Source organism: Anas acuta, chromosome 1 (assembly GCF_963932015.1).
Source record: "Anas acuta chromosome 1, bAnaAcu1.1, whole genome shotgun sequence".
Taxonomy (NCBI): domain Eukaryota; kingdom Metazoa; phylum Chordata; class Aves; order Anseriformes; family Anatidae; genus Anas; species Anas acuta.
The window spans coordinates 181,454,639-181,467,641 of record NC_088979.1 but is presented as its reverse complement, the minus strand read 5'-3'; the positions used below and the strand labels follow the sequence as shown (position 1 = coordinate 181,467,641).

The following is a 13,003-nucleotide window of genomic DNA, read 5'->3' as shown; positions in this document are numbered from 1 at the left end:
GTTTAATAAATTAATCCAGAAGAAAACATGGCTTCCGGGTGAAATAGTTCTGTGGATTTTTTATGGTGGTTGTCACTATAGCTGTGCTTGCTCTTGTTATGCCAGAGGCGCACACACTGCAGTACGTGAGCCTGCAAAATGTGTAGCCAGTAGGAACAGAAATTCAGAAAGACTTTGGACAGCTGCTTCTGCCAATTTGAAGAAGGATAAGGAGGCAAAGATACAAATCTCACTGCACCGTGATGTGTAATATGCTTACAAGTGTGTAGACCTAGAGAAGCAGCATGCATTTTAGGTTGCGTTTTTTTATTTAGGCTGATGGTTGCTGAGCTATGGGACATGTCCAATGTGCAGCTATGACAATTGCCAAAAGACTTGAAGAAGTCCAGGTAGACCTTCTAAAAATTTTGTCTTTAGATTTTTTTTTTAAACTCTACTCTTGACAAGATATCATTGCTTAATGAACTCCAGAACGATAGGAGAAATCTTATTTAAAAAAAAAAAAAAAAAGAATAAAAAAAATGAAATGTAAATTATACCTCTTCAGACAATGATTGTTCATTACTGTAAATTTGATTTCCCTTTCTCACCTTAACATAATATGGCACTTTAAGCATGTTTTAAAAACAAACAAACAAACAAACTTTCCTGTTAACCAAAATTTAGGATTTTTTACTTAAGCTTTTTTTTTTTTTTTTTTTTTTTCTGGATTAGGCAATACTATGTAGTATACTTTGGGGAGAAGAAATGTGATTAAAAGAATCATTACAGAATACTTAAATGAAGAAATAGGAGTTTATTAGTTTGATCTCTAATAATTGAGCATCTTTTGCTTTTTCCTGAAGGAAACAACTCTGTTCTGAAGACTTACACAAATAAAGTAGCCGTTTAATAATTTAATAGAAAAAAAAATCAAAACAGTGCTTGGAGGATATTTCTGGGGGGTGAAGTAGGGGGAAGAAGATTTGCAGGCCAGTCTTCTAAATGTATATATTTATATTTATAAAGGTAAAATATACTTCTGATTTCAAAATACTGAGCAAATTCAAATATGTAGCTCAATTTCCATGCAGGTTCATTGGAGAACAGTTATTAAAAATAGTTGTTAAAATGTACTGGGAACTATTAGTCTCTTCTTAGAATATAAATGCTGTTTTAATGGCTAATGGAGTAAGGTGTTTTTATGCTAGTTCAATAATATATGGTATAATATTATACTAAGCTACTACATGAGGTATTGCTTTGGATCAAGAATCTTGTTTGTGTAGTCTGATTAGCTCATCCGTCTAATCCTAATCTAAATAAAAACTTCTTCACATTTTTTTTTTATAATAATTTCTTTACAGACTCACAAGTGCAGTAAGACCATCATATCTGAAACAATGATTTTTATTTTTTTTTCTGCAGCCCTAGGGTATAGCAGCAAGCATGTTGGTTATAGTAAGTGTTAATTCTTACTAGGCATAAGCCTTGACTTTAACGCTGGAAGCTGTTGTCCGAACTGTCAGAAGCGTTTTGCACCATCATGAAAGCAACCCCAGTGGTCTGTGTTATGCATTGTACAGTTTAAGGAAAAACAGAACTGCTGAGCAATGTATGAGCAGATCCCAGAGAACATTGCTCGTGGCAACAGCTGAAGTATTTTTATTGAATGTGGAACAGGGAGGACTTTAAGAAGTGGGTGAGAGCTGTTGGCTGTGCTGAGAGTTACTTACGAGCTCGTATATGAGAGGTTTTGAAGATTTTCTGCAGAAGCAGCAAAGGTGCTATTTGACATTGCACAGTAAAAAACTTGTGCTTTGTTTTGCATCAAGTAACATTTCAAACACAGTACGTGACTTCAAAAAAAAAAAAAGTAAGAGATGGTGCATGTCATGTCTGATTTTAAAGAAACTTCATTCAATTCCTTTTAGTTCAATTTTGACTTCTGCAGAAATTTTAGATTTCAGTTTAGCTCTGAAAATCGTTGACCCTTTAAAAAAAAATACCTTCAATGTATCATAAACTCAGGAGTATGTACCTGCCAGCTCAGTGCAGCACAGGAACATGATTATGCATTCATCCCCCACTTACATCAATTAGCACATCGAGTCTGTTGTTCAGTGTTGTTTTCCTTTGTGGGAAGTGTCCTGGCAGCATGGACTTTCTGTGTAAGCTTTTCTTAGTTTCTGTTTGTTGCTCAGTCTTTCCTAGATTTCCTTTTTTATAGAAAAAGTTCATAGTTCATATAGTTCATGAGTAAAAGTCATACTTTTCCCCTGACTTGTGTTTTTCTGTTAACTTCAAGAAACACGTTGGGTACTCGAGCAGAGAACACATCAGGAACCTGAAAAGCATTCACAAATATGTGTTCCTGGACTTCCATCAAAGTCCTTTTTACCCTTGTTCAGTCTTTATCAAAGACTTATTTCTGCGCATTTATATTTTTGAATTTTAATTTCTAATATGACATAGTTAATATAATTTTAGCTTTATTTCAAGCAAGCTTAAAATAAAAAAAATAAAGCCTTCTAATATAAGAACGACTCCTTACATACAAAATTCCCTCTGTGGGCTGAAATGAGGGGAAGAAGATTTGCAAGCCAGTCTCCTAAATGTATATATTTATATTTATAAAGATAAAACTGATTTCAAAATACTGAGCAAATTCCAGTATGTAGTTCAATTCCAAATATACAAAATGTCCTCTGTGGTTGAACATCTATGTCTGGAGGATTGAGTTTTCCTGAAAAATCTCCTTGGAGAAAAATCTGTATCTGACAACCTTTTTCCTACTGTGAAAGACACCACACTTCATGAAAAAGTTCGGTTTTAACAATAGTGAATTTTAAGGATAGCCCAAACTTCATTTGCAGTATATTGCGATGAAAAGTAAGTTTGAGACTTAGAAAACTAACTAGCTGGCATATCAGTTGCATGAGGTGGTGTAGGGGACACACTGTGTGGCATTGAAGTACGCTTATAATTTGTGTGTGGAATACCATTTAAAATCTCCTGAAACACTTGAAAGGTAGAATGCATGATGCTTTCAGAGGCTAAACATTGCTTACATGTGTTACAATGATGTGCTCATTAATTTTTTTCAAGAGAAAAAGAAGATTAAAGGTTTATGTGGGTGCACTGATATTCAATGATTGTAGGATTTACGTATTGCATAGTAAGTAGCAGTGTCAAATGGATAAAGCAAGAGGCAGCTGCTACTTTGGGGACAGTGGGTCCATCCTCACTACCTCTGTATAACCCTCGCCAAAATCTTTTGAGTTTTACTGCTCTGCACTGAGCAGAGGTGATTAGCATAGGAGGTTCAGCCCAGCTGCCCAGGGAGGTTCCCACCAGCTGAAGTGCAATGATGCCACCATCACTGGTGGCAGTTGGGTGAAGCAACCCAACTCCCAGCAAACTCATCCCTGTGACAAGCTCCAGCTCCATCTGGGAAAAGTGTCCTTACAATGTGTTTCTTCTTGGCCAGGAGAGAGAGGTTACAAAATGAATTTGTCTGCTGCACCAGAGTATTTTTGTCCTCAGTGGTGTTCTTCTATAGCAGTGCTCCCAAGGGGCAGGAAGAATTGGCAGCAAGTTTGCCAATGGCACCAAGCTGTGTGGTGCAGTTGACATGCTGGAGGGAAGAGATGCCATCCAGAGGGACAGGGTTGAGAGGTGGGCCTGCATGAACCTCATGAAAGTCAAAAAGTCCAAGTACAAGGTCCTGCATCTGGACCAGGGCAACCCCCAAGTACAAATACAGGCTAGGTAGAGAGCAGCCCCAAGGAGAAGGACCTGGGGGTGTTGGTTGACAAGAAGCTTAACAGGAACTGGCAATGTGCACTTGCAGCCCAGAAAGCCAACTGTATCCTGGGCTGCATCAAAAGAATTGTGGCCAGCTGGGTGAGGGAGGTGATTCTCCACCTCTACTCTGCTCTTGGGAGATCCCACATGGAGTACCGTGTTCAGCTTTGGGGCCCCCGGCACAAGAAGGACATGGAAGTATTACAGTGAGTCCAGAGGAGGGCCACAAAGATGATCAAGGGTCTGGAACACCTCTCCTGTGAAGACAGGCTGAGAGAGGTTGAGGGTTGTTCAGCCTGGAGGTCTCCCCAGAGCTTTCTCTTACAGTCGCCTTCTAGTACCTAAAGGGGGCCCACAGGAAAGCTGATGAGGGACTCTTTGTCAGGGACTGACTGCAGTGACAGGACAAGGAGTAATGGCTTTAAACTAAAGGAGGGTAGGTTTAATTAGATACTAGGAAGAAATTATTCACTCAGGGTTGGTGAGGCACTGGATCAGGTTGCCTAGAGAAGCTGAGGATGCCCCATGTTCTGGAAATGTTCAAGGCAAGGCTGGATGGACTTGGAGCAACCCGGTCTGGTGGGAGGTGTCCCTGCCAGAGCATTTTGTTCCAGGCTGGGAAGAGAACAGTGTGGGAAATGGCATGTGATGGAGTCATTGCAAGAACTTCACCATTAGAGAACATGTCTGGGGCGGTGGTGTCTTCTCAGTGGCAGCACTGCAATGCTTGCAGCTTCTTAACAAGTTCAGGAGGCCAAGAGAATTGAAGATTCAGAATAGGGCTAATTAGGAGGGGATAGGGTACTTTCACAAGCAAACTAAGTTTGCACCAGCAAGTGGAACAGCCAGCGTGATCACCTAGAACTGTCCAAGTATAGGTAATGGAGCATTTACTATGGTTCTCAATGGAGCAGAAAATGCTGTTAGAGATATGATTGGCAATATGGAAGACGTTTCATGTTTAATTTGCAATGGAAGACAAATGATTGTAGCAACAGAAGTAGGAAGCTACCAGGACTCCTGGGTGAACCATTATTTAAAGCCCCTCATTGTGTAGAGTTGCTGGGTTGTTTTATTCCACCTATTACTGTGCTGGAATGTGCAGGATACCAAGAGACGCCAGAATTTAACAGAAGTGATAAAAGCTATTAGCTAACTTGAACTGTGTGTCAAAAAAAAAAAAAAAAAAAAAAAGTGATAAGGGAGCTGGTTCAGATGCTATCTAGTGCGTCTGGAAGTCTCCTGTCCCAGAGACGTAGTGTGCATTTTGAGCTGTAGCCACCTTTTCCATGAGAGATGAACTGAGCTCTGGCTGTTAAGGTGTAAGAGGTGTCTAGTATGTTAATGTGATCTCCTCGGAGCTGCAGGAACAGCAGTTACTGTCAAAAACAAAGAAAAAATTCTAGCTGCTTTTGTGGCTAATGAAAGTCTCACTCCTTCTTTCCTTAATGAAGAAGAGAAACTCAGTGCAGTTGTGCTAGTGGAAGGTGCACAGGGGCCAGCTGTGTATGAGTAAGGAACTTCCTTTTCAGTCTGATAAATCAGTTTTGTGGTCTTTCTGTTCCTCCTCAGTATTCTGTTGAATCTGAAAATATCAAAGGAAGTTTAGCTTAAATAAAATCCTGTGTTTTGTTGCTACACACAAGTTGTGCTCAGAACGTACATGTAAGAATCAGTAAGTTACAGCTGAATTAAGTTTGTCTCCAATGGATGACCAGGACTGACTTGAAGGCTTTTCTATGTGTGTGTCTGACAGTGTGGGTATATACATGAATAGTTACATGCTTAGACACATGCATTTTTATACATGGACACACCTGTATCTCTAAAATTAACATTTCAGTTTTCATGTGGTTAACAAGAAGGCACTTCTGTTTTTTTTTTTTGTTTGTTTGTTTGTTTGTTTGTTCGTTTGTTTTTAATGTGTTCCTTTAAAACTTGCTATCTAAAATGAGGCATTTTTATTTCATAGCACAGGATATAGCACAAATATATATGGTGTTCTGCAACAGCACAGATTTCTATGATAAACAGTATTTTTTGCAATTAAAATATTGGGGCTTCGCTTTTTATATTTTACTTTAGAAGAGAAAGTTAGTATGATAGTGAGATTTTGATTAAAAATTTTAATGTATATATAAATAAATATATTTCCATTTTGATGTAAGATACATCCGTTTGGAGTGCACTTTTTTGTTTGTTTGGTTGGTCTTCTGTTTAAAAAAAGGAGGGGGATTAAGTCACTTTTTTTTTTTTTTCTCTTTATCAAACTGTTTTGCAGAGTTTCCTGCCTGAGAATAAAAGGGCTTGTAAAATAATTTCATTAGCGCCAACTTGGTGCTTTGCCAGTTGGTATTGTGCCTAGAGCTGAATGAAGTTCTACCAAGAGAGCTGATACATAAGCAAGTAGCTGAAAGGTCATGTTTTAGTGGTATGTGTAGCAGGATTGCAAAATGTTATTTTTTAATAATAACACCACTTATACAAACTGGTAGAAACATTATAGATATTTATAACTGTTGTATTGTGTTTTTTTTTTCTTCTACGTGGGCTAAAAAGGTGACCTTAATAGAAAACTCTCTCTTTGGGTCTTTCAAATGAAGTAAAACATGTATAAAAGTTACTAACGTGTGGCCTAATAGACCTCAGTTTAATCTTTTTATAAAGAAAAGGGGAAGGTTAGCTACAGTTGAGTTTATGCAAACTCTTTGGTGTATTGATGATGTTTTTTCTAAGCTTTGTGGAAGGCAAAAAATTATCATGTTTGTGTTGCTTGCATATATAATTAGACAAATTTGGTAAGGTATTTGATAAGTAGAGTTATTATCCAAGGGGTATGTGCTGGAAGAAAAAGCAGTCCTTTGTTTAATATTTCCAACATTTGAGTTTTAGGCATTCCTAAATTATGATTTTCATCACCAAACAGAAATATACTTTTATTGTAACTATCTAGTGCTGCAGACTGCTTTGAATTAAGCTGTTTACTATCATTTGCAACAGTTGAAATTTCACAAATATAATTATTGGATAAAAATGAATTTAAATCATACTTCAGTAGATACATGCAAATGACTGTCACTGTAATTATAAAGAAAGATGAATTTGAGGCAATTTTTTGTTTTGATTTTTAATTCCTTACTTGATCATCTTTGAATGGCTATGATATGATATTTATCAAAGACTGTAGTTATGGCTGCATCCGGGAATAATTAGAAGGACTATGAATAATGTGAATTGAAAAATTTTCTCATGATAGATGTATCAAAACATGGCTTTTAACAGTCTTTTTTTTTTTTTTTCCTGGAATGTAGTAGAGCCTTTCTTTTTGGTTTTTGGTAGCTTATTAGCAGTAGGTAACATGGGGAGTTGGTGTTGATGTAGATTCAAGGATGCAACAATGACACTAAAAGTTCAAATGGTGACTGGCAAAGATTATCACCTGAGAATTTCTTTGAAGTCAAGGAAATACTGATAGAAAAAGGAAGTAATTCATTAGAAACTTTGGCTTTCAACAAGTTATTTCTAATTAATATGAGGGTTTCTGAAGACCATGCCTGATCTACTAAGTACAGTTCCCTGTAGAATTAGTTTCCTTTGTCCATACAATAACTCTGTCTGATATTTTGTATTTTACATTGAGACATCTAATAATATTTTCTTTCCAGAGACTTGAGATAACATTTTAGCACTGGAGGTTTTGAATTATTAATTAGAACTAAGTCTCATGATCAGACAATCCAAGTATAGGAATAAAAGGTAGAACAGCTGACAACTCAGTGAATGCACTTAATTACTGTTTTGCTTTAGAGATATGTATCAACACAAATATTTTCCTTGTTGATTATTTGCATAACCTTGATGGATATGCAAATAATCCACATTGAAGAGAAACTAGAGGACTGTGTTAAGACCACTGTAAAAGTTTATGTATTTTGCTGCAAAAATGAATGATTTCAACAGAGTACCACCAGTGTTGTAAGGTGTGCATGTATACTGATTTGTAATCTGAGTCTGGCTTCTGGAGCCACAGGTACTCAATCAGGTGGCCTTTCTGGAACGATGGTGGAAACAATAACGCAATTGGCATGTACCTAGTGACCAAACATTGTTCATATAGTAGCAACTCCTACAAGCTTCTATGGAGAAGAAAAAAATGGCAGGTATAAAATGGCTCAGAAAAGCTTTAAAACTGAGGAATCGAATCTCAGGAAATACAACTGAAGCAAAGGATTTTGCATTTAGCGTGAAGTGTACCATATGTATTTCAGGAACATGACATTTAATAGCTTTTTAATGCATCTTATTGTATTGAATCTGAAGCAGATACAGTGTACTTCCAACTGAATTTTCATTCTCTTATGGTTTTCTGTTGCATACAAGGGCTTAAAAACAGAATCTTTCTATTAAAGTGTTACTATTATTTCTTAAGTATTGCAAATACAAGTAGTTCGTTTTAAAGATTGTTACTTTTTTTTTCCCTTCAGGAAAAGTTGTGGTAAATTGCCACTCAAAATGAATAGGGATGATAAGAGCTTTAAGTCAAATGGATTCCTTTTCAGACCCATCCAGATACTTTTACTAGTCTGTTAATTCACACCTTGGGTTTATATTTTGAATAATTGTCTTTAATCATACCATAGTTTTTGCTAAACAATATATTGGAATAATTGATGAACATTTAATTCAAATACAATTCATGATGAAACACTTCAGAAAATAACATTCTAAGGTCAGATATATCCATTTAGCATGCTCGCTTGTATCTTATGTATTTAAAAACTGTTACAAGCATTTTCTGTTTGACTGGCAGCATCAATATAGATGACTCTTGAAAAGACAGATTATGTACATTGTTTTAAATGGTGTTAATTTACAGTGATCAAGTCGCTTCAAATTCTTGAAAGACCATGTTTTGTTTTATTTGAGTCTGAATCCTTTTTTTTTTGAATCCTTTCTTTTTTGTTGTTTTTTTTTTTTTTTTTCTTTTTCTGTTTTCTCTCTCTCTCTCTTTTTTTTTCTCTTTTTCTTTTTTCTTTTTTGATGAGGGATATGGAATAGATACAGATTGTATTTTGTATTTGCACATACCTATATAAAAATCTGTTTTGCTCAACATCATTATGCCATTATTCTCTCAATGTTGCAGACAACAAATGTTACAGTTTCACACGTAAGTGCTGAAAACTGGAACAGATTTTTACTTACATCTCCTAGAAAACCAATTTCAAAATCAGAAATAAGTTTCTAATTATTCTTGTTTGTAAGTCAAGATCTTGTGGCTTTTCAGCCCCTGCATTCTGAATTAATTGTTTTGAATAATATGACTGAAAGAAAGTAATGAGAGGTAAATAATACTCTGATGATTTTACAGTATGTATTTTGCGTGTATAAACATATATTTATTAGAGTGATCCAGTTATATATGTTATTTATAAGATAATGCAATCTTGGATAAACATGAGTTGTTGGTTTTTTGTTTTTTTTTTCGGGGGAAGAGCACATAAGTATTCTCATTTTCATTCTTTCTTCTGCATCTGCTTTTTCTCATTAGGTATGCAAACTAACATGATGGAGGATTTAATGCTGTTTATGACAAAGTGAAATAGCTGAAGTTAGTCTGGAGTCATCTTTTTTTTAAAAAAAAATATTTTTGTTCCATTTTCTTTTCAGTGAAGCTGTTGGAGGGATGAATTAATTGTAATTGCAGACTGCTGAAACAAGGAAAAGCTTAATATCCTTGTACCTGTTTTTGTTGATAAGTTTTATTGCCAAGTGGAATTTCTGAGTATTGTTTGCTTTGAAAAGAGATTCAATATTTGTGTGGCATTTTAAGGAAATTAACTTCATCATTAATTGACAGTAACCATGTCAACTCTATTTTAGTGATAAAAGTTTCATCTCAGATGGTTGTTTTTCCAAATAAAGAAATTCATCATGGCACAGAGCACAAAATGTAAATAGAAGATACTGGTGATGTTTTAAGCTTTTGGGCCAAGTTCTCTAAGGCTTAATCTCACCCTTCAGTACAACATCAATGAGGATATATATTAAAAGATTTATTTTTTTAGGTAGCTGCATTTTAAAGATTCTACAGGAAAAACATGGATCTACAGGAAAAGCACTGGGAATTTTAGGATATGGTTTTCTTGTCCTGTTTCCATCTTCATACTCCTCTCTGCTTAGCTTTTTAGCTGCTCTCCCACTCCTCTGTTTTGTCTTTTCCAGATGAATCACAGTAATATTTAGGGTGGTTGTTAGGTGTACTGTCTTCCATAACATGATGGTATTTGGTGACACAACTCTGCTGTGCTGTAATCTCCACTTATTGCATTTTAATAGCTCTTGGTCACTAAAATCATCACCTGAAAGCATGTAGTTTTCTCTTCTTCGACTTCATGGCATCTGACTGAAGAGAGAAAATGGTCAGAAAGGGAAATGGATGGAAAGGGAATCTTCTTTTGACCACATGGTATCAAATATTTTCTTTGTGTTTCAGCTGTGCTTGGGGTGTAGGTTTGGCAGCCTAGCCACCTCCACGCACCTGAGCCTTGCAGGCTCTAGGGCTCTGATCCATCTCTCTCTGCCATGGGAAGCTGGGTGGTTCTTCCCTGGGGACCTGTTCAACACCAGTATGCAGTTTACGACTTCTGCAAGGCACATGTTTGTTGTTTAAAATGCTGGAAATGCCACAGCCGTCATCTTTTTGTTGGCTGTATTTAGTAGAAGAACAGTGTAGTGTCATAAGACTTATTACTATAAATCAATTGTCCATGCAGTGGCTGGAAAGATCAAGCTTGCCAAGGTCAATGTCAGGAGAGATGAATGCAACTGCCCTTGAACACCGAAACGCTCTTGCAGAATGATGTGATTCGTTGCTGTAATTTGCCTTGTCATATTTTATAGTTCATGTACCTGGGAGGTTATTTGGTGTTGTTTTTTGTTTTGTTTTGTTTACACAGAGAATTCCATAGTTTCCAATATCGTACCCACAGTAGGAAAACCATTTTTTGCATTTTGAGTGTTTCTCCTCTCTATTGTTAGTATTGATTGCAATAATTCTCTAGTGCTTCTTCTTTTTTCTTTCTTTTTTTCTCCTTTTCTGGACTTCTGTCTCCTCTTCCTTGATATTCCTAGCTATCTTATAGATACTTTTTTCACTCATTATACTGCCAAGTTTTAAGACAATGTAGCTTCTTCATGAGTTACTTGCAAGTATCTTCAGACTCCTGTGATTTTAACAGAGGAAAGATTAATAAAATCTTGTAGGTAAGTTTTAAATTAGCTGTGGTTAATTTAGACTTCATTCTAGCTTAGCTATTGTAGAAGTACTTTACCGGCTACTTAAGTATTTGTTCAATGCAGAAACTTGCTTTATGAACATGTAATTATTCATTATTTATTCACATGAACATGTATTACTTACAAGTTATGAACATGTATTTATGCATTATTTCTTTATGAAAAATGGAACAACCTTGACCTCCCAGCAAAGACATTTCACATGGGAAGAAAATATTAGCCTGCTATAACACCCCTTTATTAAGAGATTGTTTCTTCTCTGTGTCCATGCCTAACTTTTTTTTTTTCTCTTTCTTTTTTTTTTGCAAAAGGTATTTCTCAAGAGTGACCGAGTTGCAAGAATGGTTCACAGTGGAGGATGTTCTGCAAATGACTTTAGAGATGTTTTTAAGAAAAACATAGAAAAGAGGGTCCGAAGTTTGCCAGAAATTGATGGATTGAGCAAAGAGACAGTGTTAAGTTCTTGGCTAGCCAAGTATGATGCCATATACAGGGGAGAAGAGGACTTTTGCAAACAGCCGAATAGAATGGCCTTAAGTGCTGTATCGGAGCTGATTCTGAGCAAGGAACAGCTTTATGAAATGTTTCAACAGATTCTAGGGATCAAAAAATTGGAACACCAGTTGATTTATAATGCCTGCCAAGTAAGTATTGGTGCCACTCGGTTTTGTTGTGTTCAAAATTGCTCCCTCCAATCCCTGCCAACAGGTCAAGTGCTTCCTCACCTTATGCAGAAGGCTTCAGTTTTAAGTTCATCTCCATACTTCAAGGAAGTGAAGCCCCTCAGGATGGAATCTTTACATCATTGGCCACTGGAAAGTATTTGGAAAAAGGGTATGCTAGGGTATATGGTACTTATGCTACAGAGGTCTCCTGAGCCCTTTTACAGTGTCACAGCTCCAGTGAGCTGTGTGATTCTACAGAATCCTCTATAGTCTATATACCTGCATACCTATGTATAAATTACATATGCATGTTTGTGTTTGTATATACATCTTTATATATATATTTGTGTATACGTTTGTGTGTATGTTTATACATCTTTAAAAGGAATTTTCTGCCATAAGTAGATAGATGATACATACTGAATTCTGGATGCTTGGCCATGCAGTGTATAAAACTTCAGTTGGTTGGAACTGTTCTTAATTCACGTACAGGTATATCATGAAGCTAACCACTGTAATATGCAGGTTGGTCAAGAAGCACTGACATCTTCAGGAATAATCCTGCTTATTTGAGTGTGGTTTTGCCTAATAGAACATGCAGGCATGAGATAACTCAGTTTGGAAAAGACCTCAAGAGATCATTCAGCCCAATGTTCTGCTCAAATCAGGGACAGCTCTGCAGACAGACCAGGTTGCTCAGGGCTTTATCCGGTCAGGTCTTAAAACCTCAAGAATAGACTGCACAATGTCTCTGGGCAACCTGTTCCAATCAATACTTGAAAGCACACACACAAAAAAAACAACAACTATTTTTCCTCAAAAGCATATAACCTGTTATTTACAGTAGAAACTGTATGACTTTCTCCCTCCTCTGGTGTATGATAATTGTTAAATCTTACTTTATATGTCACTGCGAATGATCAAAATCTGTTGGTCTGTATTGTGCTAGAGGAATACAAACAAATATGACTGTACAGCTTTGAACAATCAAACAAAAAAAATACGTCCCTTTAATCTAGAAGTGGTTCTGGTGATATGGGCCACTAGGTTCTTGCACCTGTATGCTTGAAGGCTTTTTGGTTTTGGTTCTTAATTATAGAATGTTGATGCAACAAAAGTGGTTGGCAAATATTAGCAGGGCTCTCCTGTTCAGCAGTTTTCTATCTGTTCTTGGTTTATTACCTAGGAAGAGACTGAAGAATCACAGCAACTCATCTTTGTCTTCTGTCGTGGTAGAATTTTGAACATGGTAT

General features: G+C 36.4%; 1 protein-coding gene across 1 annotated transcript in view; it reads left to right on the top strand.

Annotated features, from left to right (window-relative positions):
- The window catches only part of CADPS2 (calcium dependent secretion activator 2), a 310,672-nt gene that overhangs the window by 93,722 nt on the left and 203,947 nt on the right, over positions 1-13,003 (top strand). Inside the window, 1 exon segment of the mRNA XM_068669603.1 lies at positions 11,397-11,729. Coding sequence (XP_068525704.1) covers positions 11,397-11,729 — 333 coding nt within the window.